At 38.8% G+C, this 26,194-nt stretch overlaps 1 protein-coding gene across 4 annotated transcripts in view; it reads left to right on the forward strand.

The window, feature by feature from the left end:
• The window catches only part of ephb2b (eph receptor B2b), a 166,259-nt gene extending 146,753 nt beyond the window's left edge, over positions 1-19,506 (forward strand). Inside the window, exons 9-16 of one of the 4 annotated variants that reach the window (XM_077603213.1) lie at positions 1,835-1,902; positions 4,834-4,956; positions 5,974-6,221; positions 9,443-9,658; positions 10,727-10,876; positions 11,652-11,845; positions 13,010-13,165; positions 14,521-19,506. In XM_077603213.1, the coding sequence (XP_077459339.1) occupies positions 1,835-1,902; positions 4,834-4,956; positions 5,974-6,221; positions 9,443-9,658; positions 10,727-10,876; positions 11,652-11,845; positions 13,010-13,165; positions 14,521-14,629 (1,264 nt within the window). In that variant the 3' untranslated portion in view covers positions 14,630-19,506. The remainder of the gene's footprint in view (positions 1-1,834; positions 1,903-4,833; positions 4,957-5,973; positions 6,222-9,442; positions 9,659-10,726; positions 10,877-11,651; positions 11,846-13,009; positions 13,166-14,520) is intronic. The other 3 variants (XM_077603215.1, XM_077603214.1, XM_077603216.1) reach the window with 3 other exon arrangements.
• Positions 19,507-26,194: the final 6,688 nt, after the last annotated feature.

A 26,194-nucleotide genomic window follows, 5' to 3' on the forward strand; every position in this document is an offset into this window, starting at 1 on the left:
TAAAACGCAAATAATCTCTCTTTTGCCTGCTATTGCTCGCTTATGGCGCCACCATCTTATCTAGGTATGACAAACAAGACCGTTAGTGACACACTTCCTGGTTGTACTGCTCACATGACTACCTTTTTGAATTTGTCTACGTGCAGGCAACACCTTTTCGGAATGTGCAATCCAGAAATCAATTTATACAGCATTTCAGAAATACCACGTGCGATGATTTTTATCAAGATTTTCCCCTTCAAAGTAACACTTTTGTACCCCCTATTAAAATCATGAATATGGAGGCAAAAATGGTGAATCAGGGGGCGGCTTATACGAGAGAAATTCTAAAATTCTACGATTTTAAGGGTGCGGTTTATACGCGAAGGTGCTAATATGCAAGAAAATACGGTAAACGTGATGAGCGTTTTGTGCCGAGTTTATACAGTATCTCAGAAATACCACGTGCGATAATTTTTCTTAAGATTTTCCCTTCAAAGTAACACATTTGTACTCCCAATTAAAACCATGAATATGGGCGTGAAAATTGTGAATCAGGGGGCGGCTTATACAAGAGAAATTGTAAAACTCAACAATTTTAAGGCAATTTAGAGGGTACGGCTTATACGCGGAAGCGGCTAATTTGCGAGAAAATACAGTATCTCATTGATTTGTTCTATTTCCTGCAAACATAGACATTTTTTTACTCAGGGTAAAACCGAGTGGTCACTGAATGAATTACACTCGTAAGTCAAGGCACTTTTGTGCTGGTTTGTACATTTTTTCTGGAGTTGGCAGAAAGGCAGAAACAGACCTAGATTTCAATAGAGTTTGCAGCTGACTCCTGATTATTTTTCCAGGCTTCATCGTCTCCGTAAAAGTCCCGGTGATGCGTCATCATCTAAAGTGTGACATGAGCTGCAACGCATCCTCATTAACACTTCATAGCGACTGTCAGTGTCTTGGACGCCGCCGTACGCGGCTGCTCGCTGTGACACCATTGTAACGCACAAGTGTCTTTGATATCAAAAAGACGCTCCGCTGCGACGCTCGCGGCTGTTTTTGAACAAGCGTTTTGAACTGGTTTCTTTTTATGTCGAGACTATTTCTGTAGAAAATTGGCTCTTGATATTTTAATTTCAATGGTTTATAATGGTAATTTTGGGGAGTCTAAATTATGGCTTTTTATACCGAGTTATGAATTTTCTTCATTTTTTTTACTAAGTTGGGAGTTTTTATTATTTAATTTCTATTATTAATTCAGTCAGGATATTTATCTTATAACGAAAAAAAAATATTTATATGGTATTGTAAAATTGAGTGTCAGTGTAAAAACTAATTTTTAAAGCAATTTTAGATCCTAAATCACCATCAAGTGCAGCCTTTGTAGAAAAATAAAACTCCTAAAATTCTTATTCTATCCTCCAAAATAAAACAATACACCACAATGTACACAACCTATAAGCGCTAACTTCAAATTAAACATCCACCATATACTTTTGCGTCAATCCCGCCCTTTAATACGTCCATATTCCAATTACAAAAGGACTACCTACAAAAAAAAATCTTACACGCACCACAACTTAATTCATCTAACATTTCAACTCTCCTCTGAATCGCCCACATCTATTCTTGTTCTGTTATTCTTTTAGCTCGACGCTAATACGCCCTTGTAGCTTCATAGCGCACACCGACTACAAGACGAGAAAAAAAGCCCACTTGACAGCTTGTCAACAATCTCACAGTTTTCAAACGGCAGATATGTCACTGAGGTGGTTTTGCTAGGGGTCTTTGCCCACCCCCTCCCTTCTTTCAATCTTTCCATTAGCACTAGAGTTCTTTGTCTCTCCCCCAGGAGGCGTGGCTTCGACAGGACCGATTCCGAGTACACGGACAAGCTACAACACTACACCAGTGGCCACAGTGAGTAAACCCCCCCAAAGTCCCCACTTTACTGCATTTAACACCGCGCCCCCCCCAACCTCGCCACGCCATCCCTTCCCGACTTCTCCAACACCTGTCACCATGGTGACTGTCTCACACCACCTCACACGCATACACACCTGTCTCCATGGCTACCGTATCCCCATATAAAGCCCCCCGTACACCCCCCAAGTAAGTAATCCCCGCCTTTTGTGGAAGGGAGGGTTTTTTTGGGCGCCGTCCTCATACTCGTGCGTGGTCTACGTCCACATCGTTAACTGAAGCCATTGTTGTGGAAGTAGGTCAACTTCACACTCACGTTATGGCGCCATTAGCCAGTTAATGCCACGCGAGTCATTTGCCAGTGATGAAATATTCAAAAGGATTGGAAACTACACGTTAAGATGGGCCGTATATCTTCGTTGGGGGCAAGAACGAATGGAAACGCTAAAATTTATTTTCTTTCAAGCGCTTTTTAGCTGGCCGTGATTGGCGTCCAATCCAATTTGACAGGAAGGGAAAATGAAAGTTTTGTTGAGCAAAACTAAGTGAAGTTGGACAGTTTTTTTATTACGAGTCTGTTAATATGTTTAAAATTCATTTTTCTTGTTGGTCAGGGTGATAAATATGTATCCTTTTTTTAATCAAATGAAAACAGCCCTTATTACTAAAAATGAAAATAACGCTTATAATATTCTGAATTATTTTCTGGCAAAAGATTTAAAAAAAACATCTTAAAAATAGATCTCATCTAATCTGACAAAATGACAACATATGTTAAAAAAATCAATATCTACTTTTTTATTGCTTACATAATTATGACTGTCAAAATGTTAGCTTTTTAAAATGAGGACATTTTCATTCAATTAAAATAACTACTGTGTAATCTGATTTTTTTTTTCATTTAAAAGAACAACACACACATCTCCAAAAAAAGAATATTTTTGGTGAAAATAAATTTCATCTCTGAAAATGAATAGCCCTTTTAAGCCAAAACCCCTAAATGATTGACATCAAATTTAATTTTAGCTCCTTTAATGAACAAACTGAACAAACTAGAAAAAATCCAATATAAAAAGTCAATACATTTGTATCATATATACATACACCAACTTTTTTCAGGAAAAATAATCCCCCATATTCACATAGCAAAATTTTTAAAACAACTACATCAAATTTAATAGAGATAAGAAAAACGAGTCAATGACCGGCTCGATTCCTCCCATCGAACGTTAGCCGCCTTTCCTAGCCACGAGCTGGCCTTGATAAACGGAGGCAAGAGGCAAATAATCGGATTTGAAACTGCACCGTTTAAGTCGGCGGACACTTAAAGGCCACCTTAAGCCAATTTACCTGGCAGCGGGGCTTAGGTGAGAGTGCGAGAGCCGAGCCAAAGCCAACCTCTCTGCTGCGATAACAGCCTCTCGGGAGAGAGAACACAAATATATATTTATATTTCCGCCCACATGGAACATTATTACTACCTATAAGAGGCCTGAAGGGGCTAGTGTCCTTGCTGGCTAAATGAGCTTACCGCCTGCAGGCTCCAGCGGAGCATGTCTGCAAACAACGAGAAAAAAAAATAAAGAAAAAAAATGGAAGCTAGGTTTTCATGTTGCTTTTTTTTTAACGGTGTGTGATCAGATTATTTGCCGGTAGGGTTGCCTCCACTGTAGTAGTGAGATGTAAAAGAAACAGTGGGGTGCCGTTTGTAAAGCGGCTCGTGCTTAAAAGAAAAAAACAGCTGCGTTTTGTCATCTTGAGTTAAAAATGATGTTTAAAAAGCGGGTTTTAGTGTCGCTTTTTGCATGTTTACAATACAGTGAGTGGTACCTTGAGATACGAGCTTAATTCGTTCCGGGACTGAGCTCGTATGTCGATATTCTCGTAAGTTGAATGAACGTTTCCCATTGAAATGAATTAAAAACAAATTAATTTGTGCCAACCCTCTGAAAAAACACCATAAACAGGATATTGGATTGGAAAACATGTTTTATTTCTTCTTTTTTTATTCTAATTTTGTATTTAAGTTTGATACCTTTCTTTTCCTGGTTTGGCTCTATTTGCCCCGCCTCCACCCTGACTTTCACTATCGATGGGCTGTTTGCTTTTGTATTCCCTTCAAAATATTCCCAAAATGATTCACACAAATGTCCTCACAATAAGATAACGCCTGACCACTTACCAACGAAAAGTGGTGCATACTATTAGCGATCGCTCCACCATTCGCACTGACTAACGGGAAAAAAACCCTGAAAAAAATGCAACGCTCCGCCCAGTGCTCGTAGATATCTGTTATACATGAAAGAGATGCGGCAAAAAAGACCATAAACAGCCTCTCATGTCTTGGCCAACTGACTTTCTCGTATCTGGAAATTTGTCTCGTATCTCGAGAGAATTATTTGCTCGAAATTTTACTCGTATCTCGAATTGCTCGTATGTCGGGGTGCTCATATGTTGAGGTACCACTGTATTCACCATTTGTGGGAAAAAAAATCAGAGTTGAGGCAAGGTCTTTATGAGGTTAAGTTAAGATTGTCTTTTTTTATTACTAAATATATTAAGTAGCCCGATAAATAGTCAAATGTTACAGCTAAATCAAAAATAAAATCGAAAGGTTGAATCTCATCTCATTTTCTGAACCGCTTTATCCTTACTAGGGTCACTAGGGGGGTGCTGGAGCCTATCCTAGCTGACTTGGGGCCAGAGGCAGTGGCCAGCCAATCACAGGGCACAAGGAGAGAAACAGACATCCATACCACTCAGCTAGGGGCAATTTAGAGTGTCTAATTAACCTAGCATGCATGTTTTTGGAATGTGAGGGGAAACTGGAGTACCCGAAGAAAACCCGACCTGGTCAGCCAATCGCAGAATTGAATTGCTCCAACCTGCGAGAAGCAAATATGTGAGTGTCTGTCTCCGTTTTCCAAGTGACTCCAGGAATGAAGATCTATATTGATCCGTTCACGTATGAGGACCCCAACGAGGCTGTGCGGGAGTTCGCTAAGGAGATTGATATAAGCTGCGTGAAGATCGAGCAAGTCATCGGTGCAGGTAATGCCATGTTGCGGGAATACAGTAAGTAATGCCTTGAGATACGAGCTTAATGTGTTCCGGGATCGAGCTCGTATGTCAATTTACTCGTATCTCAAATCAACGTTTCCCATAGAAATCAACTAAATATAAATTAATTTGTTCTCACCCTCTGAAAAAACACCAAAAAGCAGGATATAACAATGGAAAAATATATTTTTATTGGTTCTAATTCACCACCTACTCACAAAGTAACAAATACCTATCTAGTTGTTATGATATTCAATACTACAATGTGACATTACGCAGTACTGACAAGAAAGACTTAACGGCTTGTAACATAACATAAACTTGAAATTTAACTTAAATGAACTTAGATTACTACACACACATTAAAAATACATTTTAATCTTACCTTACACCTTGTGCAAGAACCGAGAGCTGTCAGGCTCTTTAACAAAACAAATGGCTGAGTGTTAAGACCTATCGTATGCATGCATGCACATCTATCTGTATGTATGTAGATTACTACACACACAGTTAAAAATAAGTTTCAATCTTACGTTACACCTTCTTGTGCAATAACCGAGGCAAATATGTTAATATATTCCACTATGGCTTTCGAGGCGGAACTTCCTGCTTCATGAGTCAGAACTGAATGTTCATTTTGTCTGGTTAATTTTAAAAACAAAAATTTGCGAACCAGCTACGACTCGCTTTAAAGGGTTTTGCTGACGTCTTTTTCAGATGCTTGCTTTGCTTTTTAAGTCCATGTAGATTCCGTTGGCTTTTTCGCAGATTATCGACTCGGTCATGCTATCTTCAGTATAAAAGGCAACCTGTGCGCCCAGTGCTCGTAGATATCTTTACACTCTAATATGCTTGTATCTCAAATTTGTCTTGAGTCTCAGAGCAAATATTTACCCGGAATTTTCCTCGGATCGCAAATTTATCGTATTTTGGGGCACTCGTATGTCAAGTTATTATTGTATATGTTTTTTTTTTTAAAAACAAACAAACCCGCTCAATTCGTTTCAGGAGAATTTGGCGAGGTGTGCAGCGGCAACCTGAAGCTTCCTGGAAAGCGGGAGATGTTTGTGGCCATCAAAACCCTGAAGACAGGCTACACGGAGAAACAGCGGCGAGATTTCCTCAGCGAGGCCAGCATCATGGGGCAGTTCGACCATCCCAACGTCATTCGCTTGGAGGGCGTGGTCACCAAGAGCAGCCCTGTCATGATCGTCACGGAGTTCATGGAGAACGGATCTTTAGACTCCTTCCTCAGGGTGAGTGCTGAGGGCAAAAAATCAACACGATCTTTAATCATGTTCCGAGTCTTTTGTCAAAAACCATTTCACATGAATATTTATATTTTTTTAAATTAATGTTTTATGTGATTATTATTGGACAAGGGTCTACATCTTGCGTCCCAGGGGTCAATTTTGAATTTGAAAAATGATCAATTTTGGTCGAGAATAGTCATATATATTCAAATATAGTCAAATATAAAAGAAATGAAAATTTAAATCATAAAAATAGTCATAATTCTTAATATACCATATTTTTTGGATTATAAGTCAGTTTTTTTCAGAGTTCGATGCGATTTATACTCTGGTGCGACTTATGCGTGAAATTATTAACATTCCATGTTAATTTCACAGTAAACCGCAAGAGGGCGCTAGAGTTATCTGAATAACCCTTAGTGTTACGTCATTATTGACATTACCAGTCATGTCAGTCATGTAACGTTAGTATACCGTACACTTATTCAGCCTGTTGTTCTCTATTTAATTTTAAATAGCCTTTCAAGATGACAAGTATATTTTTGGTGTTGGATTTTATCAAATAAATTTCCCCAAAAATGCGACTTACACTCCAGTACAAGTTATGTTTTTTTCCTTCTTAATTATGCATTTTTGTCTGGTGCGACTTATACTCAGGTGCGACTTATAGTCAGGTGCGCCTTATAGTCAGGTGCGACTTATACTCCGGTGTGATTTATAGTCCAGAAAATACGGTCTAATTTATATTTAAGAATTTTTTTATTTTTTTATTTTATAAATCTCCATCACCTTGTGCCATAGTTAGTTGGGATAGGCTCCAGCACCCCCTGCCACCTCCAGAATAAGCAGTACAGAAAATGAATGTCTTCCTGTCTATAGGTGTTTTTAATATCAATTTCCTTGCTATATTAACTACCACAACACATACACCTGTCCTCTGGCATTGAAAAAGTTCAACTTGTTTTGACATCCCACACATTTTGTCTTGTCTGACGACCGCTGTCCCCGAAAGGGTTAAATCTTGCATTGTTTTGACGTCCCGCCCATTTGCGTCCTCTATTCCGTCTCGATTAAGGGAGGTGGGTATTTTTTTTGCGGGCCTTATGCCAATAAAAGTCCACACAAAGGTCTGTACACAATGTGTAATTGCACGGGTGGACGCCATGCATAATGTATGACGCTTAATCGTCGGCACGAGGGGCTTTCGACTTGACGTGAGGCGAGGCTAACGAGCAGCAAAGCGTGAAAGACAAGTAGGCTACTGGAGCACTGCCGCAGACTGCTAATATGGCCGCCTACTTTCTCTCCTTGGCGAGCGCCATCCTCTGGAATCTTTTAAGTGTCCGTTTATTTATATTCCGACGTGAAACGGTTAAAAGAATAAGTCATTTCTGTGAAATTTGATGTCAATTTGGATTGGATAACTTTATTCATCCCGTATTCGGGAAATTTCATTGTCACAGTAGCAAGAGGGTGAGAATGCAAATACAGGAAATAAATAAGTTAATAAATAAATAAATACCTAAATAAATAAATAATTGTGTTGCTGAAATATTGTAAAATATGTATATTTATGTATACAATGTTTTTTTTTTTTTTTAAATCTGTGTTTTCGATGGAATGGCTCATATACAGTTGCGTTCAAAATAGTTTAACACCACTGCCGAAAAGTTTTATCTTTGTCATTCCTAAATAGATTCAATAAGAACTTTTCAGTGTAATATTGTCAAATACAGTTGGTTTTACAAGTCTTAATTCAATCTGATTGAGTGTTGGAAAATTAAATTTCATATTAAAACGCTGTACTGCTGTAGAGGGGCTTGAATAATTGAATAACTAAATTTTATGGATTTTTTTTCAGAAACAGCTTACCATTTTTTTCTCTTTTATTCCATCTTTTAAGACCTCAAAATCTCAACAGATTCTGACTTACCCTTCTGTATTTACATCTCTTTATTTGAATCACATCCTCAGAGTTAAAAAAACAGCCTATTTTGATAATCCAAGGTAGAAAGTACTTACATTTTATCCATTTCTAAATATTTAGAATTAACATGGCAGTCAGAAAAATAAACACTCGCAAAAATACATCCCCGAAACCCTATTTAAGTGATATAAAAAAGTATATATTTCATGACTTCCCACCATGTTTGATGGGCGGTGACAACGTGGCGGGGATCACAGCTGCATCGCTTTCTCCAGACGCCATACGCGCCACTTTAAAGCACTTTACCAAACGGCGAAGTTGGGGGAGAACAGCTGTAGACGGACCGAGCTTAACTGTAGCCAGACCACTTCGATATATTTCTCTCTTTCTTTGCTGCCTTTTTGTAGCATATTTGAAAGCAAACCTTTAGCGCGCTAAACTTTGATGGATTAGCTTTGTGGTCAAGCTAAAACGTAATAAATAATCCGAATAATGTTCTGTGATGGCGATTTTTAAATCATTTTTATATGAGATGTCAAGAAAAACCAACATTTCTCTACCAGCATATAATAATATTTTACCTCTATATCAGGGGTAGGGAACCTATGGCTCGGGAGCCATATATGGCTCAGGAGCCATATGTGGCTCTTTCTATGGGTGCATATGGCTCTTCACTAACCTGTCAAGTAAAATATGGAAATATCTGGTGAGAGAGCTGAGTCCCGTGCATAATATAATTGATACTGATTTATTAGCAACAGCATAACAATGTTGTCAAAAGAATTCAGAGACTTTTTGTACTTTAAAAGTGGTGAAATGACAAAAAAAATCACACATTTTCATGTATTTTTACTTTTCAATTCTGAAAATGGCTCTCAAGAAATAACATTAGAAAATATGAATTGTTTAGGGCTCTCTCTGTCAAAAAGGTTCCCGACCCCTGCTCTATATGAATCTTCGATTTTTTTTTCTCATGATTTAAGCATTTTACAAAATATTTTGTTTATCTGTCATAAAAACAAACAAAGGATTCAAAATGGCAGTGCATTCATCAATTGCTTTAGTGCGTCAGGCAATGATGACAAACAGTTGAGGTTGAAAAACTTTTCAGCGTTAATTAGATGGTACTCGGGGTGGAGTCTTGAGGTACACCATAACTGGAAGATTGTTTATAAACTCCCTGGTGAGATTGGCTTCCACATCGACAATTTAGCTAAATATTCTTCTACTCAGTGGCGCGTATCGAAAACCCACTCTGGGAAAACTGTTAGCGAAAACTGTGCCTTGTGTATTCCAGCAAAATGACGGCCAGTTCACCGTCATCCAGTTGGTGGGAATGCTTCGGGGCATCGCCTCGGGCATGAAGTACCTGGCCGACATGAACTATGTGCACCGCGACCTGGCTGCCCGCAACATCCTGGTCAACAGCAACCTGGTGTGCAAGGTGTCAGACTTTGGTCTCTCGCGCTTCCTGGAAGACGACACGTCAGATCCCACTTACACCAGTGCCCTGGTGAGAAACAGCACGCTAATTTATTCCTCTTCTTAACGTACAATAAAAAAATGAAGACATTTGGAAGATATTACAGTGGTACCTCGAGATACGAGCTTAATGCGTTCCGGGACTGAGCTCGTATGTCGATTTTCTCGTAACTCAAACGAACGTTTCCCATTGAAATGAACTAAAAACTAATTAATTTATTCCAACCTTCTGGAAAAAACACCAAAAACAGGATATTGGATTGGAAAAAATGTTTTATTTGTTCTAATTCACCATCTATTAACAAAGTAACAATTAACAAGTGGTTTAAAAGTACTAAAATGTGTTTAGTAGTACTAAAATCAGACATTTTGCAGGGCAACGCGCTGGTAACATAACATAAACACATTTAAATGAACTTGGATTACGATGCAGACACGCTCAAAAATAAATTTAATCTAACCTAACACTAAACTTAATTCTAATTTTGTTTGACATTTTGATACCTTTCTTCTACCACTGTACTTCATTTCAAATAAACTAACTAAAACTACAGGTAAGCAACATTTGACTTTGTGAAAAATCTTAAAATTCTTATCTCCTTCAGATAGGCTTCCAGTTGTGCCAGAATTTGTTTTCACAACGATTCCTAATCTGATTTTAGAAAAATGCAAGCTCTTCAAAATGTGTTTTTTCTCAGAAAATGCATTGATTTTAATCAGGGTGCTACAATAATCTATTAAATAACAATTTATTATGCCGAGTTACAAAGAAAAAAATGATGACTCTAGTACAGTATAACTAGACGGGACTCAGGACGGAGCCTTGAGGTACGCCACATCTGGAATAAGTTTCTAAGATTGTTTATCATCGTTATCGATGCCGATCTTCCAACATGTAATTATGTTTTATATTTGTCCTTAACCTCTTCTCCCTTGAAAATGACGTGAATCACAAATGACGCATCTTCCCTGTATTCCTTTGTAATTCATTTGACCTGTTTTTCTCCCAGGTGTCTTTGTGCACACACCTCCCAGTTTAAATTACAAGATGCACTTATGTTACAAGGTGACTCTGATCGTCTCCACTTTGTACTCACAGGGTGGGAAGATCCCAATCCGGTGGACTGCGCCCGAAGCCATCCAGTACAGAAAATTCACCTCAGCTAGCGACGTGTGGAGCTACGGGATCGTCATGTGGGAAGTGATGTCGTACGGGGAAAGGCCCTACTGGGACATGACTAATCAAGATGTGCGTAACTAAAACCACATACACTGCAGCCAATGTTGCACCAGCTCCCGCAAACATATTTAATATCCAACCTCCTACTTTACCGTCATTGCTTCGTAACAGCAGTGTGGGTTCCGTGTTATAATTCCTTCCAGCCGCCGAGGAGATATAATCAGATCATTTGAAAGTGCTCAGCGGCACTCTGTAGACAATTTCTTGTCTCGTCTGTAGACTCAATTTCTCCCTCTAGGCAGTCGTGGGAAGAGAGCATATTATGGAGGGGGGAGCGTGGTGAAGAGACAATGAGAAGAGTTTGAAATTGAAAGTGAGAACGCTAATTTGCTAAGCGAGGACAGAGGACCTCAGCTGTTATCTTATTAGCAGCTCCAGATAGCGCCTGGGCGCCACCAGGGTCCTTATTGGGACGTCTCCTCAATGATATTAATCTGTCTTTGAATGGGGTTTATATAATAGGTCCCCGTAATGAACTGGAATGAAACCGTGCGTCCTTCCGGGTCGTTCCACCCGGCTAACCAAGCGGCACCTTAGCGTGCCCCCAATCAACTGAGCAAGCAATCAATTACCAGGCCACACTTGGAGGCCATAGGTGATGTCAAGGCGGCTAACACAGAATATTCAAGATGGCATATTGAGCAGAAATAACATGTCTTTAATGACAGCAGATGGCGTGGGGTGTAGTAAACGGAGCTGGAAGTGCAGTGTTTCCCTACAAAGACAGATTTTTTTTTCTGGGTCACTCTCTGCGGAGGTGGTAATGGAGCATGTGTCTCTTCAGGTCATCAACGCTATTGAGCAGGACTACCGGCTGCCGCCCCCCATGGACTGTCCCAGCGCGTTGCACCAGCTCATGCTGGACTGCTGGCAGAAAGACCGCAATAACCGGCCAAAGTATAGTCAGATTGTCAACAACCTGGACAAGATGATCCGGAATCCCAATACCTTGAAGGCCATGACACCGTTGTCCTCCGGGTGAGTTAAACTGTTGGGTGTTTTAAGTGTCTGTTTCTTTTCAAATGTGGTCTGTCGACCCCTTGGTGATTTATATAATAATAATAATCAGACATAGGCTTTGTCATCATCATTGACTCGACAAAAAGCCTAATTGTCATCATACCCAGAAACTGCGTATGACGAAATTTGTGGTGCTTCTCCATAAGGTGCGTTTTCCCAGCAAAAGACCCAAATAAGTGATGATTTCGGACTCGTAATTTGGCATTCTGCCGTGATGGATACATCGCATCACCCCCCCCAAGCGGATCACTTACCTCTCACTGTCTTTCACTTACCTTCAGTCAGCCAGTAGGAGGCAGATCACCGCCCAAACGTCTATTCATATTACCTCACCCCGAAGTTATTACGCAGAAAGGATTGCAGAAAAAAACTGTCCTTAAGCCTATTTGTCCGTACTTTGTGGGACCTATAGCGTCTGGCAGAGGGCAGAAGCTGGAACAGATTGTGACCAGGGTGGTATGGGTCCCCGATGATATTCCTGGCTCTGCTGAGGTATCGATGGCTGGCAATGCCAGTGAGGGCAGAGAGCAGCCGATGATCTTCTGGGCAGTGTTAATCACGTTCTGCACCTGAGCGACTTACAAAACTTGCAATAACTTGGATGATTTGGATTAGCACAGCTAGCTCGGCAAATCAGTGCATCAGAGACAGGCTTACGGCTTTAACCGGTCATATCCTTGCGCGCTGGACAATGAGCCGGGATAAAGCTGGCTCAGGGACTCGGTGTGAAAGCGGCTTCTAATCAGGAGGAATGTAGTTTTTCAGTTTGTTAAAATTGACTCTTACAAATCCTTCTGACAAACACCAAACCAAGATCGAGGCCCTTTTGCACTTCCCAAACATTGCTGATTTTCCACAGACATCTCGTACAAAGAACTCTTTGCCTCTCGCCCTTAAAAGCTCAGCACCTCATTTGGGAAATCCATTCTAGAAGGAAATGAATCTGGAAAAGCCAGTTTGATGAACGAGGCCTGCGGAAATATCCTCAGGTCTTGAGAAACAAAACCGCCTCCTGAAGCAATCGCAGGTGGTCCGCAGAGTGACTGCAATCTAAAGATTTCCGTCATTATTCATTCTAATGCATCCTGTGGCCCCCCTACCCACAAACCCCGCCCCCTTCAGCGTGCATCTGCCTCTACTGGACCGCAGCATCCCAGACTTCTCCAGCTTCAGCACAGTGGACGAGTGGCTGGACGCCATCAAGATGGGCCAGTACAAGGACAACTTTTCCAACTCTGACTTCACCACGTTTGACGTAGTGTCCCAGATGACCATGGAGTAAGTAACAATCTCTTTGCTATAACGGCATGTGGCGTATTTTTCGGAAAATTCAAACACGCCTGTGACATGCCAAGCCAACCTATGACCAAAAAAAAATGCGATTTTTGGGTCTGGAAACTATCGTATCTCATCGAGTAGCGTAGCTTACCTTGAACTTTGAAGCCAACTCATTTTACTCGAATTATCACGTTTTGAAAAAAGCCTGCGAACTCAATAACAGAATTTCTGTCATAAAAATTTAACTCTGTTTACGATGGTGTAGGTCAGGGGTGGCCAACCCCGGTTCTCCAGAGCCGGAATCCAGGCTGTTTTCCAGATCTCTCTCCGCCAACACCTGAATCAAATAATCCGGGCCAGTAACAAGCTTCTGGAGAGCTTGCTGATAATTTGATCATTTGATTCAGGTCTGGCAGAGGAGGGATATACAGTGGTACCTCGACATACGATCTTAATCCGTTCCGGGACTGAGATCGTATGTCGTTAATTCGTTCCAACCCTCTGAAAAAACACCAAAAATAGGATATTGGATTGGAAAAAATGTTTTATTTCTTCTAATTCACCATCTATTAACAAAATAACACATAACTTGTGGTTTAATAGTAATAAAATGTATTTAATATAACTAAAATTGGGCGATGTTGTGTACATGAGTATACTTCATTACCCAGAAAGCCCTCTTTTCGCCCGCGCTTGCGCGTTGTGCGTTTCCTGGTCGAAACTCATCTGAATAAATCGTTCAGTGCTCGTAAATATCTGTGATACACGAAAGAGATGCGCCAAAAAAGACAGTGCGCTACAATGATAAACAGCCTCTCATGTCATGGCCACCTGGCTTGGTCGCATCTCCAAATTTTGATCGTATCGCGGGCAATGTTCCCTCTATTGCGCACTACTCTCGTCTTCTCTGCGCACAGCAAATCATATGGAGCGCACAAAATAAAATCCCTTTTTTTTTTAGCTGTAAGGACGACACGCGAACCACTCATCCGCCGGGCCGCCCATTCATAGATATTAATCATTACATTTTATTATTACTAAATCATTTATGTATAGTAGACATACACCTGCTTATGGCAGGTGTGATACTGGTTGTGTGCCAATAGCGAGCAATGAGGATGTTGCTCACACCGGTACTCGGTGTGCTCAGGGAGGTTGTCTTTCTGCCCAGACAAACAAAAAATTAGAGGGAACATTGGGTACCACTGTATAGAAAACAGACCGGATAGAACTCTCGAGGACTGGAGTTGGCCACCCTTGGTGTAGGATTCAAATTCCCAGTTTATCTCGACTTAAATGCGCATGCTTGTGTATTTTTCACTTGCGCTGTTACAATGGCTTTGTAACCATCGCAGTGACATCCTCCGAGTGGGTGTGACGTTAGCGGGCCATCAGAAAAAGATCCTCAACAGCGTCCAGATGATGCGGGCCCAGATGAACCAGATCCAGTCAGTGGAGGTCTGATCTTCCCCGCCGCCCCAAGCAGAGCAACAGTCCAGGAAGGGGGGGGGCGTTTCCGAGGGGGCCGGTGGATCCTTATTGGTGTGACCCCGCCCCTTCCTCGACACTTGACCTTCACTCACCCGACTCTCCCTTACGCCCGCCCACCTTCCCATCCAACCCACCGAGTTCGATAACTCAAGGGAGCCCCGCCCCCTAAACGAGTGACCAGCAAGCTCCACCTTACGTATTTTTTTCTTCTTCCACTGCTTTTCATTGATGCTTTGGTTTGTTGTCATTTTGTAAAGAATTTTGTAAGGAAAAATAAAGATGAAAAAAAAACTAAGATGGAAAAAGAAAAGGAGTTTATCCACATTTAAAGACAATATGACGTCATACACCAGATGAGGAGAAGAGCTACCCTTTAAAAGGGCGGACATCATCAACAACAACAACAACAACAACAACAACAACAAAAAACATGGATCCTGTCAATCTCGGAAGGATTTTGGCACCATCAAATGGACCTTTTGGCAAAGACTGACATCAGGAGAATCTCATGAAAGGCAAAAAAAATAAAAAAATCTCACTATGGTGTGAAATGTTGTGTTGAAGATTCCCAACATAGACAACATTCGTTTTTACCTCGTTCCTTAGTGGACATATCAAGGACCACTTCACAGGGCTGACTCACTTGACCACTCCATCCCCCAACCACCCTCTAGCCCTCCCTACGCATGTTGCAAAGCATGCTGGGTGAGATGACTCAGATGCGTGGCCGCCCTGCATCCATCCATCTTATTTCTTCTTCCATTTTGCCACCTTCACCGTCACGGATAGACGTTACAATCAGGTGGATGCAAACGTGTTCTATTTCTGCAATTTGTGTACGCGTTTGACTGAATTGTTCGGATTTTGATTTTCAACTTTTGCTCTGACGAGTATGAGGAAAAAAAAAACGCTTGGGATCTTCCATCGATGCTTTGAGTTGCTTAGGAAAAGCTGCACAATCATGTAGATAAAAAAAACCTCCAATACCCTCACCCCCTTTGAAGATAATATACTTTGTTTCTATGTTTTGAGATGTCAATCTTTGTCAGTGTTGTCGTCACGGGGAAAACATGGCGTCTGAAAACGCTGCGTGAACAATAGCCCAAGCGGAATTGTTTGGCCTCTTCAACCCTTACCCAACCACACCCGCAACTTGGAAGCTCTTAAGGCTACACACGTACAGTTTTTTCTTTTCTTTTACCGTATTTTCTCGCATAAACGCCATATTTGTCGCAAAAAAAATGATGACTGAATCGAGGGTACGGCTTATATGCGCACAATTTAGACTTGACATGCACGAAAGTGCAAGGCGACAAAGACGAAATGCCGTAACGCAAGACGATGCGGTCGATACGGTCATTTATTTCAAAATAGAGAAAAGATAAACAGATAAAACGCTTCATAAATCATTTTGATATCTATGAATGAAATTCAAGAAAACAAATAAACATTATCATGCATAAAACGTGAAAAAACTCACTTGTGCCTGCTATTGCCCGCTCAGGGTGTCGCTATCATACCTAGGGATGACAAACTTGACCGCTATGGATGCACTTCCTGGTTGTACTGGTCACGTGACTTCCTTTTTGAATTTGTCTACATGCAGGCAACACCTTTCAGGAAGGTGCAATCTAGAAATCTATTTATACAGCATCTCAGAAATACCACGTGCAATGATTTTTATCAAGATTTTCCCTTAAAAATAACACATTTGTACTCCCTATTAAAACCATGAATATGGAGGTGAAAATTGTAAATCAGGGGACGGCTTATACGAGAGAAATCGTCAAATTCAACGATTTTAATGCAATTTTAAGGGTACGGCTTATACGCGGATGCGGCTAATATGCGAGAAAATACGGTACATCTAATTTCAAATGAAAACACATGAGAAAAGTTTGTGTAGGAGTTGTGTTTTGTTTTACTGAGATGCAATACGGTGCCACAGACGGATGAAAGATGCGAGGAATTTGGTAAAAGTGGTAGAAAAGTTGGGGGCGAATGTTTCGCAAAGTCTGCGGGTCATCTCATCTGATTTGTTATTGTAAATATTAACATTTGCTTTAGAGTTGGCACCATTTGAACACTTTGATCACTTTCTGTATTCTGGATTTTTTTTTCACATTAAGTTTTAAAATTGATTGGGAAAGACTTTTGCAGATGCTCCCCATTTTTGGTGTAGCTTTCGATTTTAAGTGTGGCAAATATTTTGATAAAAACACGACAATTTGTTTTCACTTTGTGAAAATGCATCTAGATTTTTGGAAATTCGTATATTTCAAAATCCATGTAACAAAAGTATTTTTTATCCAAGGTTTTCAAACATAAATACTCTTAAAAATCCATTTAATAAACGATAAAATTGGGTTCATTAATCACATTTTACTGGTTGGATTGACAAGGAAGCCATTCTAGTTTTTCATCTACATTTTCAAGCCAGTAGATTCTGGCTAAATTTGATTTTTAAGATAAAATGTTCACCCCGTGAAGTATTGTCTTTTGCAATTTAAAAATAAAACGAAAGTCTGCGTTTAGCAGAAAAAGCCAAGCAATACACAAACCGAAGAAATGCTGCAGTCTTGTCAACTCTATTTTTCGACACTGTGAAAAGTATTTTAAAAAGCTAGTCCTAAAAAGTTGGAGACCAACTTGCTTTTTTTATTTTGGGAAAGTCAGTATTCATGTTTTATTCAGGTTAGATAAAGGTTTTAGTGCCTCCCGGAATTTTGCAATTTAAACTCGGATAGCATGAATTGAGGAAAGAACGCCTTCAAAACTGAATTGTTGAAGAATTGAAGACTTAAGATATGCCTGGATGTTTTCTTTTCAATTCTATAATTCACTGAAAATGTATGTATTTAAAAAAAAAAATGTAGAAAAGGTCATTTCTGGAGAAACTTTTCGATCTGTCACTACTACTTTTCGGTAATTTCCTTGTTCCTTTAGCTGCCATCGACGGCACTGAAAAAAATGTCCGTCAATGGCAGCTCCCGAGTTAACATAACCAGCAATTTATTTCAAGACTGTTTTCTCCTGCTCATTTTTTTTTTTTACATTAAGTGAAACCTAAGCTAACGAGCCCCCGGGAAAGAGCCCAGAGGTACGCCAATTTTGCTGCCGACTTGATTGAAGGTCAAAAAAACTTATTTTTTTCCCAGTGATTGCCAAATATTCTTCATTTTGCCATGAATAACACTTTCACCGTTTTAAGAACAATATCCAGGAGGTGGGTTCGGGTCAAAGTATGTGTGATTGCGCTGCCGGTTTCATTAAACTTCTCTTTCAGGGGTGTTTTCCTAGGTCCGCACCCTCCGCCCCCCTACTCCCTCAACGTACTTGTTAAGCAACCCCTGCTCATTTTAAATGTCAAACTTGAGCAAATAGAACCCCAGGAAGGAGCTGAATTTTGATTGCAGCTCAACTCATTAAGGTCTGTCGTTCAATAACGTTTTCTGCTGCTTCACATTTTTACCAACATTTTCGGTACGACTTTTGTGGTTTACTGTGAATCAAGACATTACCAAAAAAATAAGATAAATGGCACGTGAGGTCCTCCACTGTTCGGAAATGCCTGACGCAATTTTGGAAGTGAGGAACCCTCAGAACTGCCAACGAATCTGGAATTTCAGGAGTTTACCCAAAAATGCAAGGCTCCGGACAACCTCCCTAAACTCCGGAAATCCCGAAAAATTGTCACTTCAATTTTTTGGGAAGCAACCATTTCGTAAACGTACCAAATTTCCAATTTAAATACCTTGAAATTCACACCATCCGCCATCCTGGCTCAACTGCACTGTAAACTAGAAGAATTCGGTAACACGATTGCATCGTGAATAATCCGCGTTAAAAGTTCGGACGAAAGATTTGTCTTGTGCAACTTCAGCACATATCGATTTTTACGTGAATCACATTCATTCTGGAAATGCAAGGCTCTGGACAAGCTCCCTAAACTCCGGAAATCCCCAAAAATTCTCACTTGCATATTTTTGGAAGGAACTATTTCGGAAAAGTACCAAATTTCCCATTTAAATGCCTTGAAATTCACACCATCCGCCATCTTGGCTCAACTGCACTGTAAACTGGAAGAATTCGGTAACACGATTGCAAGTTCTGACGAATGATTTGTCTTGTGCGACTTTAGCGCATATCGATTTTTACGTAAATCGCATTCACTCCGGAAATCCAAGGCTCCGGACAACCTCCCTAAACTCCGGAAATCCCCAAAAATTGTCACTTCAATTTTTTTGGGAAGCAAACATTTCAGAAAAGTACCAAATTTCCCATTTAAATGCCTTGAAATTCACACCATCCGCCATCTTGGCTCAACTGCACTGTAAACTGGAAGAATTCGGTAAGACGAGTGCAAGTTCTGATGAATCATTTGTCTCGATTTTTGCGCGAATCGCATTCACTCCGGATAAACTCTGGAAATGGAACAAGGTTACTCCTGAAATAGGGTCGACGGAGGTTGCCAGATCTGAACCCCGTTAAAATGTCAAGAAAGAGAATTTAACAAAAGCACCAGAGCCCCCTCTTCTGCCATTTTGGTCCCACGCAGTGTGAAACCGACGTTACCCCGCCCACCCCGTGCTTCCCCCAACCCACACCCCGCCCGCCTCGGCCCCTGTCGGTTAATTTAGGCGGGGGTCCCTGTTTAAAGCGCTGGTTGAGAAGGCCATGGCAACCAATGTGGGACATGTTGTATTTCTGTATAAATGTATATTGACTGTAACCCTGTGAATGATGTAACAAGTTCATTATTTGTAATATTGTTATTGGTTTATTTTCTAAAAATAGAAAAGCTCAAATTGATTCTCCCCAATAAAAAATAAGATCTGTTATTAAAATAAGTTGCTTTTGTTTGAAATCTGACTTGATAGGTAATGTTTATGATTTCATTGTTTGTGACTCATGTGATAATATGTTAACTGTTATTCTATATGTTATTTAAATGGGTGTTTATTGTGAATGAAAATTTATTTTCCATATTAAGTTATAACTTTAAAATACAAGTGGAGTAACTTTTTTTCCCCATTCATTACAAGGTTGGTACATAATGTTTAAGTAGGTTAAATTAAAATTGAGTTTTGTTGCTTTTCCAAAGGTCAAAATTCATATTTCTTTCATATTCCATAATTTTTTACATATATTTTTTTTACCTCCATTAAACATACTAAATACATATAATAATAAATATTAGTTATAACCATGGACCTCAATGTATAGTTAGAATTCTACATTGAGTTTTACAGTCATGCAATGTTATAGTATCTAAATATAGAAAAAACTCATAATGACCATATTAACCCATTTTAACAAGTTTTACATTTTTGTAGCATTTTCTTTATATTATATAATTTAAACCACAATATAAAACAAGTTCTGAACATTATTTTTCCTAAAACCAACATTATATTAAATAATTTAAACCACAATATAAAATAATTTCAGAACATTATTTTTCCTAAACCCAAAGTAACTCCACTTTGAAAAAAAATGAAATAAAAAAAATAATTCAATGTAGTATATTGTAAATAACGCAGTACTGTATTCAGTACACAATAATTCAAATACTACAGATTTTCTTTTATTTACTCATAGCTAATTGAAAAAACTGCATTGAATACATTTTTTTTTAACTTTAGCATTAACTTGAATTAAAACTAAAATATTCTCTCCAAAATAAAACATAACTCCACTTTATTCCATCCAAATCTAAAACTATCTGCAACCTCAGAATCCAACATTGTAGTCGCTTTTAAAAATAAACCTAACATTAACACAACGCGGAAAAGAACAATTTTACTCGGCTTGAAAACACACTGTGTGTGTGTTGTGTGTGTACTTCTGTCATAATTCATTTAAGCAGCAGACTTTTTTGTTAGAGGTCGTTTGTGTGAGCTGGAGATTTTTCAACCTCATTAGCGGCTAGCGGCGTGAAAGGCCGGAGACCCCGGTGTGACCCGCGGGACGAGCGGCGCGTGTGCTAAAAGGTTTACCCCTTGTTGCCCCTCAACTGTAACTTTCAATCATACACACAAATCCATGCGGCACCTTGCTGAGTCCTTTAATTATGACATCGTTTACACCCTAAAACAGGAGTTGGGAAACATTTTTACAATCTTTTTTTTAAAGTCCTTTTTGAGCTGTAAAAAGAAACTAAGATTTGTTAATGTAGCTTTTGGGGGGTACATTTAAATTGACTTTTTAATAGGTTTTCTTGACGAGTATATATATATCTATATTTTCTTTTCTACTCTATATTATATATAATATTAGTGCTGCAAAAATAAGTAATGTCATGTTTTTAATCGCATGATTTTATGACTATTCTCCAAATATGACTTAAATCTCCTAATATTACGCAAAAAAAAGTTGTGCTCACAGACTTTATCACGTCGGCAAGAGCTGATGACTTAGAAACCAAACAACTTCTGGTTCATGTTAGAGAAAAATAAGGAACAAAACGACTTTTAATAGTATTTTAATCTATAATTTAACATTCATCATATTTTGATTTTAACCTTGTAATCGTTCAATTTTAATCTCGTATTCATATTAATTTTTGCTGTGAATATTACATTGTATGACTTGTTGCAACTGCTCTAGGTCAATATTAATCCACTTTTTTTTGAATTAATGCTTTCTTTTTATTCATTACAGTCATTTTATATAACTTGTGATTGTTGCATGCATTTTGCCTCTTGCCTCTTTTGCCCCTCCTGGGCTCCCCTTCCCTTTTTTGTCCAGGTGTGTATAATTGCCAATCAGCCACTGTGTGTGTATTTAAACCCTTGTGTTTGGCATGTCTGGTTGTGGGGGTATACTGCCTCGTTTCGCCGGTTCAGGTAAGTCATGTTTGCCTAGTTCTCCCCAGTTTAGTTGCCATTTTAGTCCGTGTTTATCATTTTTGTAGGATTATTTTGTTTATTTAAATCCTAAATTGTGCACTAGCACTATCCTCTCTTATTTAACTGTGCAGCCGAGGCGATCGCATCAGTGTGGAGAGAATCATGAATGTAGATGAAAATTATTATTTGTGTGTGTGTGTATATTAGTGATGGTCAACTTAAACAGTTTCTTGTTAAAATGGCTTTGGGGAGATGACAATTCTAGAAATTAATAGATGCATTTTTCTTGGACAACTTTTTCACATAGGGGGGCACTGGAAAAATCCAGTTCTAACGCTTGTCTTTTCGAGGATGGCTTCTTGAGACTTTATAACAAACGGGTTTTAGGACCTGAATTTCCTGAGAAATTCTAGTATCTGTTTGAATAGATAAATAAACCTGGAAATGACCAAAATAGCAATTTTCTATCTTTTTAAGCATTCCTTTCTGATTGGTCTACCCATGTTAGAAATGTTTACCAATTCCAATTTCATCAGTGAAACTATCTTCATATGCATTTTTTTTATTTTTTATTTTTTTTAAATATCTTTTTAAGCATTCCTTTCTGATTGGTCTACCCATGTTAGAAATGTTTACCAATTTCATCAGTGAAACTATCTTCATATGCTATTTTTTTTATTTATTTTTTAAATTTATTATTATTTATTTTTTAAGAAAGTGTGTACGGTGATGATTTAAAATAACTGTTAGAAATTATATATTATAAAGATATTTGGAGCCAAAAACGTAATCTCTCTCTTCAACATATCTTCCTGAGACCTAAACAAATACAGCTAACAAACCTGTTTCATTCCCCCTGCACAATTAAAAAGAAAAATCACTAAATCCATCTTTTCCATTGCAGGTTTCCCAAGTGTTGCCTTCCATGTTTTGAAATAACCATTATTTGTGTACAAATACTTCCACCGGGCATGAATTTCCCATCAAGTCAAAGAGCACAACCCCATGACGGAATGACTTGTGACACTCGTGACCCATTTGGTAGGTCGCCCCATTCAACGTGAACTCTACTTGGCTCTTGCACGCTCGCCTTCAGGTCCTCCGTGGCCTCTTGAAACTGCCTTTTTTATGTTTCTCTCCATTAAAATATACGCCCAAACCCTCCACATCACGACACATTTATATAAATGTTATTGCTATTGCTAAGCTAATGTACAAAGCATCCGCTGACTTCTGGCAAAGAAGTAAACCTTGCCGGATGACTGGTCTTTTTTAAAAAGCACCGTTTTTTTTTGGTATGGCAGCTCATTAGCGGGCCTATCGTCCTAGTTTTTCTTTATTATGTACAGGAGAGTCCTTTCAAGGTTTAATGGAGAGTGATAAAGTCTTCATTAGTGAGTTTGCAATTTAGGGTTGCTGTGGTGGCATGCTCCAGATGCTCAGCAGATGTTTGCACATGTAATGAGCGTGCGGGTAAACCAGCGTGATAAATTCCCATTTTTTTTGGAACATTGTGGAATTTTTGATGAGGCGTGAAGAACCTGCATGCAATTCACCTTGATCATCGGCCATTTTGGTTCAAATTGGCCAACTTTGCGCCAAATTTGGTGTTGATCACACAAAAATAATTATATTTAACCATAACTATTCACTATAAATGATGGTAGTACCATTTTCAGAGCATATAAGGGAAATAATACTCCTGAATAATTACTCTAGAATTCAGGGGTTCGCGGGCAGCGTTAACGTCAACTCGATTTCATGTGGGCCGGACCATTTTAGATATAATACTTAGAAGAAGAAAAAATTATAAATGGATTAAAAGAACTGGATTAAAAGCACTGAATATTCAGTTTTTTGTAGATCCTAAACAATGTTTATTTAAGCTTTTTTATATAAATATTTTTTGATTTTATAAAATGATTTTTGAACTAAAAACACAGAAAAAAATGATTAAAAAATACAATTATTGATTTAAGAGGTGGAAAATCAGGAAATTTAATATACATCTATATTCTTCATTTTAATTTGATCCTAAAACAGAAAGTCGGCACTCATGATTGACTTTCCCGGGCCACACAAAATGATGCGGCAGGCCAGATTTGGCCCCCGGGCCGCCACTTTGACACACATGTGCCGTAGATGATAATTAGTTTGTTTACTTTGACCTGAAGGCTAAATTTCGGCCTGCTAGCGTTAGAGAGGGAGTTAAATATGTCACGGCCGTTATCTTAGCATCTCATAAAAAAGGAATAAAATAGCCGAGTAGATATCTTCACCGAGAGCGATAACTTTTAGAATCCCAGATCTGTTTCCTTCCGGATGATTTCTTCAAAACATCGAAGAAACCATACCCTTGGTTTTAGGTTCAGCTGGCTTTAGGTCTGCAGGGGAGACTAAAACCACATTTAGTATGTGTCATCTTTATGGTAAGTTAGTTCTGCAACAGCAGATAAAATAAGAGTCATTAAATTATGATGCTCAAAGCAAGGGTTGAAATTTAGTGGGGTGGTTTGCAGGACCTTTGCAACTTTAATGCATCTTTTCTGCACTCTAACGGTCAAAACCTGAAGTGCTATATGCAAAAATAAAATAAAATGGTTTGAGTCAGGTTTTCAATATGCATTCGGATATTATGGTGTTTTTGTTTGTTCATTTTTAGCATTACTAAGAGTAAAACATGTGTTCACCATCTCATTTGAACATATAATTTTTCATTGTTATTTGTTTTATTTATGTTCTTTAAAAATGTGTATTCTTCTCCATTAAAATAACCATAAAAAAGTAAATCAACTAATATTAAAACAGTATTTTACTAATTCTGATTAATATGATGATGATGATAATAATAGCAAATAAAATACCAACTATTTTAGTACATCTCAATTAAAATGAAAAGACTACAACATGTAAAGTTCTTGACTGACCACTAGAGAGAAGTATTGTTCCATGTTAAACTCCAGAGACCAACATTAATAGCATTATAATAACACATTTTCAGATTAACCTTGTTTCCCCTACTCTCTGACACACTTTAATGCATATAATAATGAAAATATATATTTCAAAAAGCCACAAGAATACATATTTATCATTGTCAATCACCTTGACAAAGTGAGAGACCAAACAAATATTTTCTCCACTTTCCCTTGACACCCTCTTTATGCTACCAAAATCTGTACATAAAATTGACAGACTAAAAGCGATAAATATTGGCTAATACCTCATATCTGACACACTAAAATAAGAGAGATGCCCTGCACAGTCCCACCACATTAAGTCTGAGTGCGTGGCGGAAAGGCCAAAGTTAGCCTCCAGTCTTTTCTCCAGTGACATTTGCCGTCAATTCTGAGATGATCGATCGGTGCCACTATGCCGACCCTCCTACCCACTGATTCATGACAATGCACCGATGTCATTTTTTGGAGCCTTTTAGCATCGCTAAGTAATGACTTTGGCACACGTCCTACTTTGTCTATTCTCCACCGACAAGACGTTGGCATCCTGTCTAGCAATTTAGCTACGTGAATTTCACTCTTCACTCTTCAGTCACAGTCCGCCATCTTGTGATGAGCTGGTCAAATGTGCATGTACGTGCTCGCGCTCAGTGGGTGCCGCCAGAAACCTGTGACATGCAAACAGGAAGTGTTCTGGGACACTCACAATTGCTTCACAGCATGTCTACCGGTGCTCCGGGGTGACCGATGGCGTCACGCTACCACCTCACGTGGCCCCCGTCACCTAGACAATTCTCGCAAGTGTGTGTGACTTTGCGAAGTTAGGCGACTGTACTCGCTGTCGAAGAAAATCCACATTCTCATATCAGTCTTGCAGATATGTTTTGCTAACTATAATGTAAGCACATTATAGTTAGCATAACATATCTTGCGAAAAATCCAATGAGGTCTGATGTCAAAGTTTAGTCAGTATTCGGACATCTCTTCTTTAGTTGTTTCATATTTTTGTAGATTTTTCTCAAGATATGTTTTGCTAACACTAATGTGCTTACATTTGAGTTAGCAAAACATATCTTGAGAAAAAATTCAATGAGGTCAGATGTCAAAAATTAGTCAGTATACAGACATCGGTTCTTTAGTTGTTTCAGATTTTTTTAGATTTTTCTCAAGATATGTTTTGCTAACTATAATGTAAGCACATAGTTAGCATAACATATCTTGAGAAAAATCCGATGAGGTCGGATGTCAAAAATTTGCCAGTATTTGGACATCTCTTCTTTAGTTGTTTCATTTTTTCCCTCAAGATATGTTTTGCTAACTCTAATGTGCTTACATTATAGTTAGCAAAACATATCTTGAGAAAATCCAATGAGGTTGGATGTCAAAAATTAGTCAGTATTCGGACATCTCTTCTTTAGTAGTTTCAGATTTTTTTTAGAATTTTCTCAAGATATGTTTTGCTAATATAATGTAAGCACATTATAGTTAGCAAAACAAATCTTGAGAAATATCAAATGAGGTAGGATGTCAAAAATGTGTCAGTATTCGGACATCTCTTCTTGCGTTGTTTCAAGATATGTTTTGCTAACTATAATGTTAGCACATAGTTAGCAAAACATATCTTGAGAAAAAATAATTCTGAAACAACTAAAGAAGAGATGTCCAAATACTGACTAATTTTTGACATCCGGCCGCATTGAGTTTTTCTCAATAAATGTTTTGCTAACTCA

The sequence above is a fragment of the Stigmatopora argus genome, chromosome 6 (genome assembly GCF_051989625.1).
Source record: "Stigmatopora argus isolate UIUO_Sarg chromosome 6, RoL_Sarg_1.0, whole genome shotgun sequence".
NCBI classification, from domain to species: Eukaryota; Metazoa; Chordata; class Actinopteri; order Syngnathiformes; family Syngnathidae; genus Stigmatopora; species Stigmatopora argus.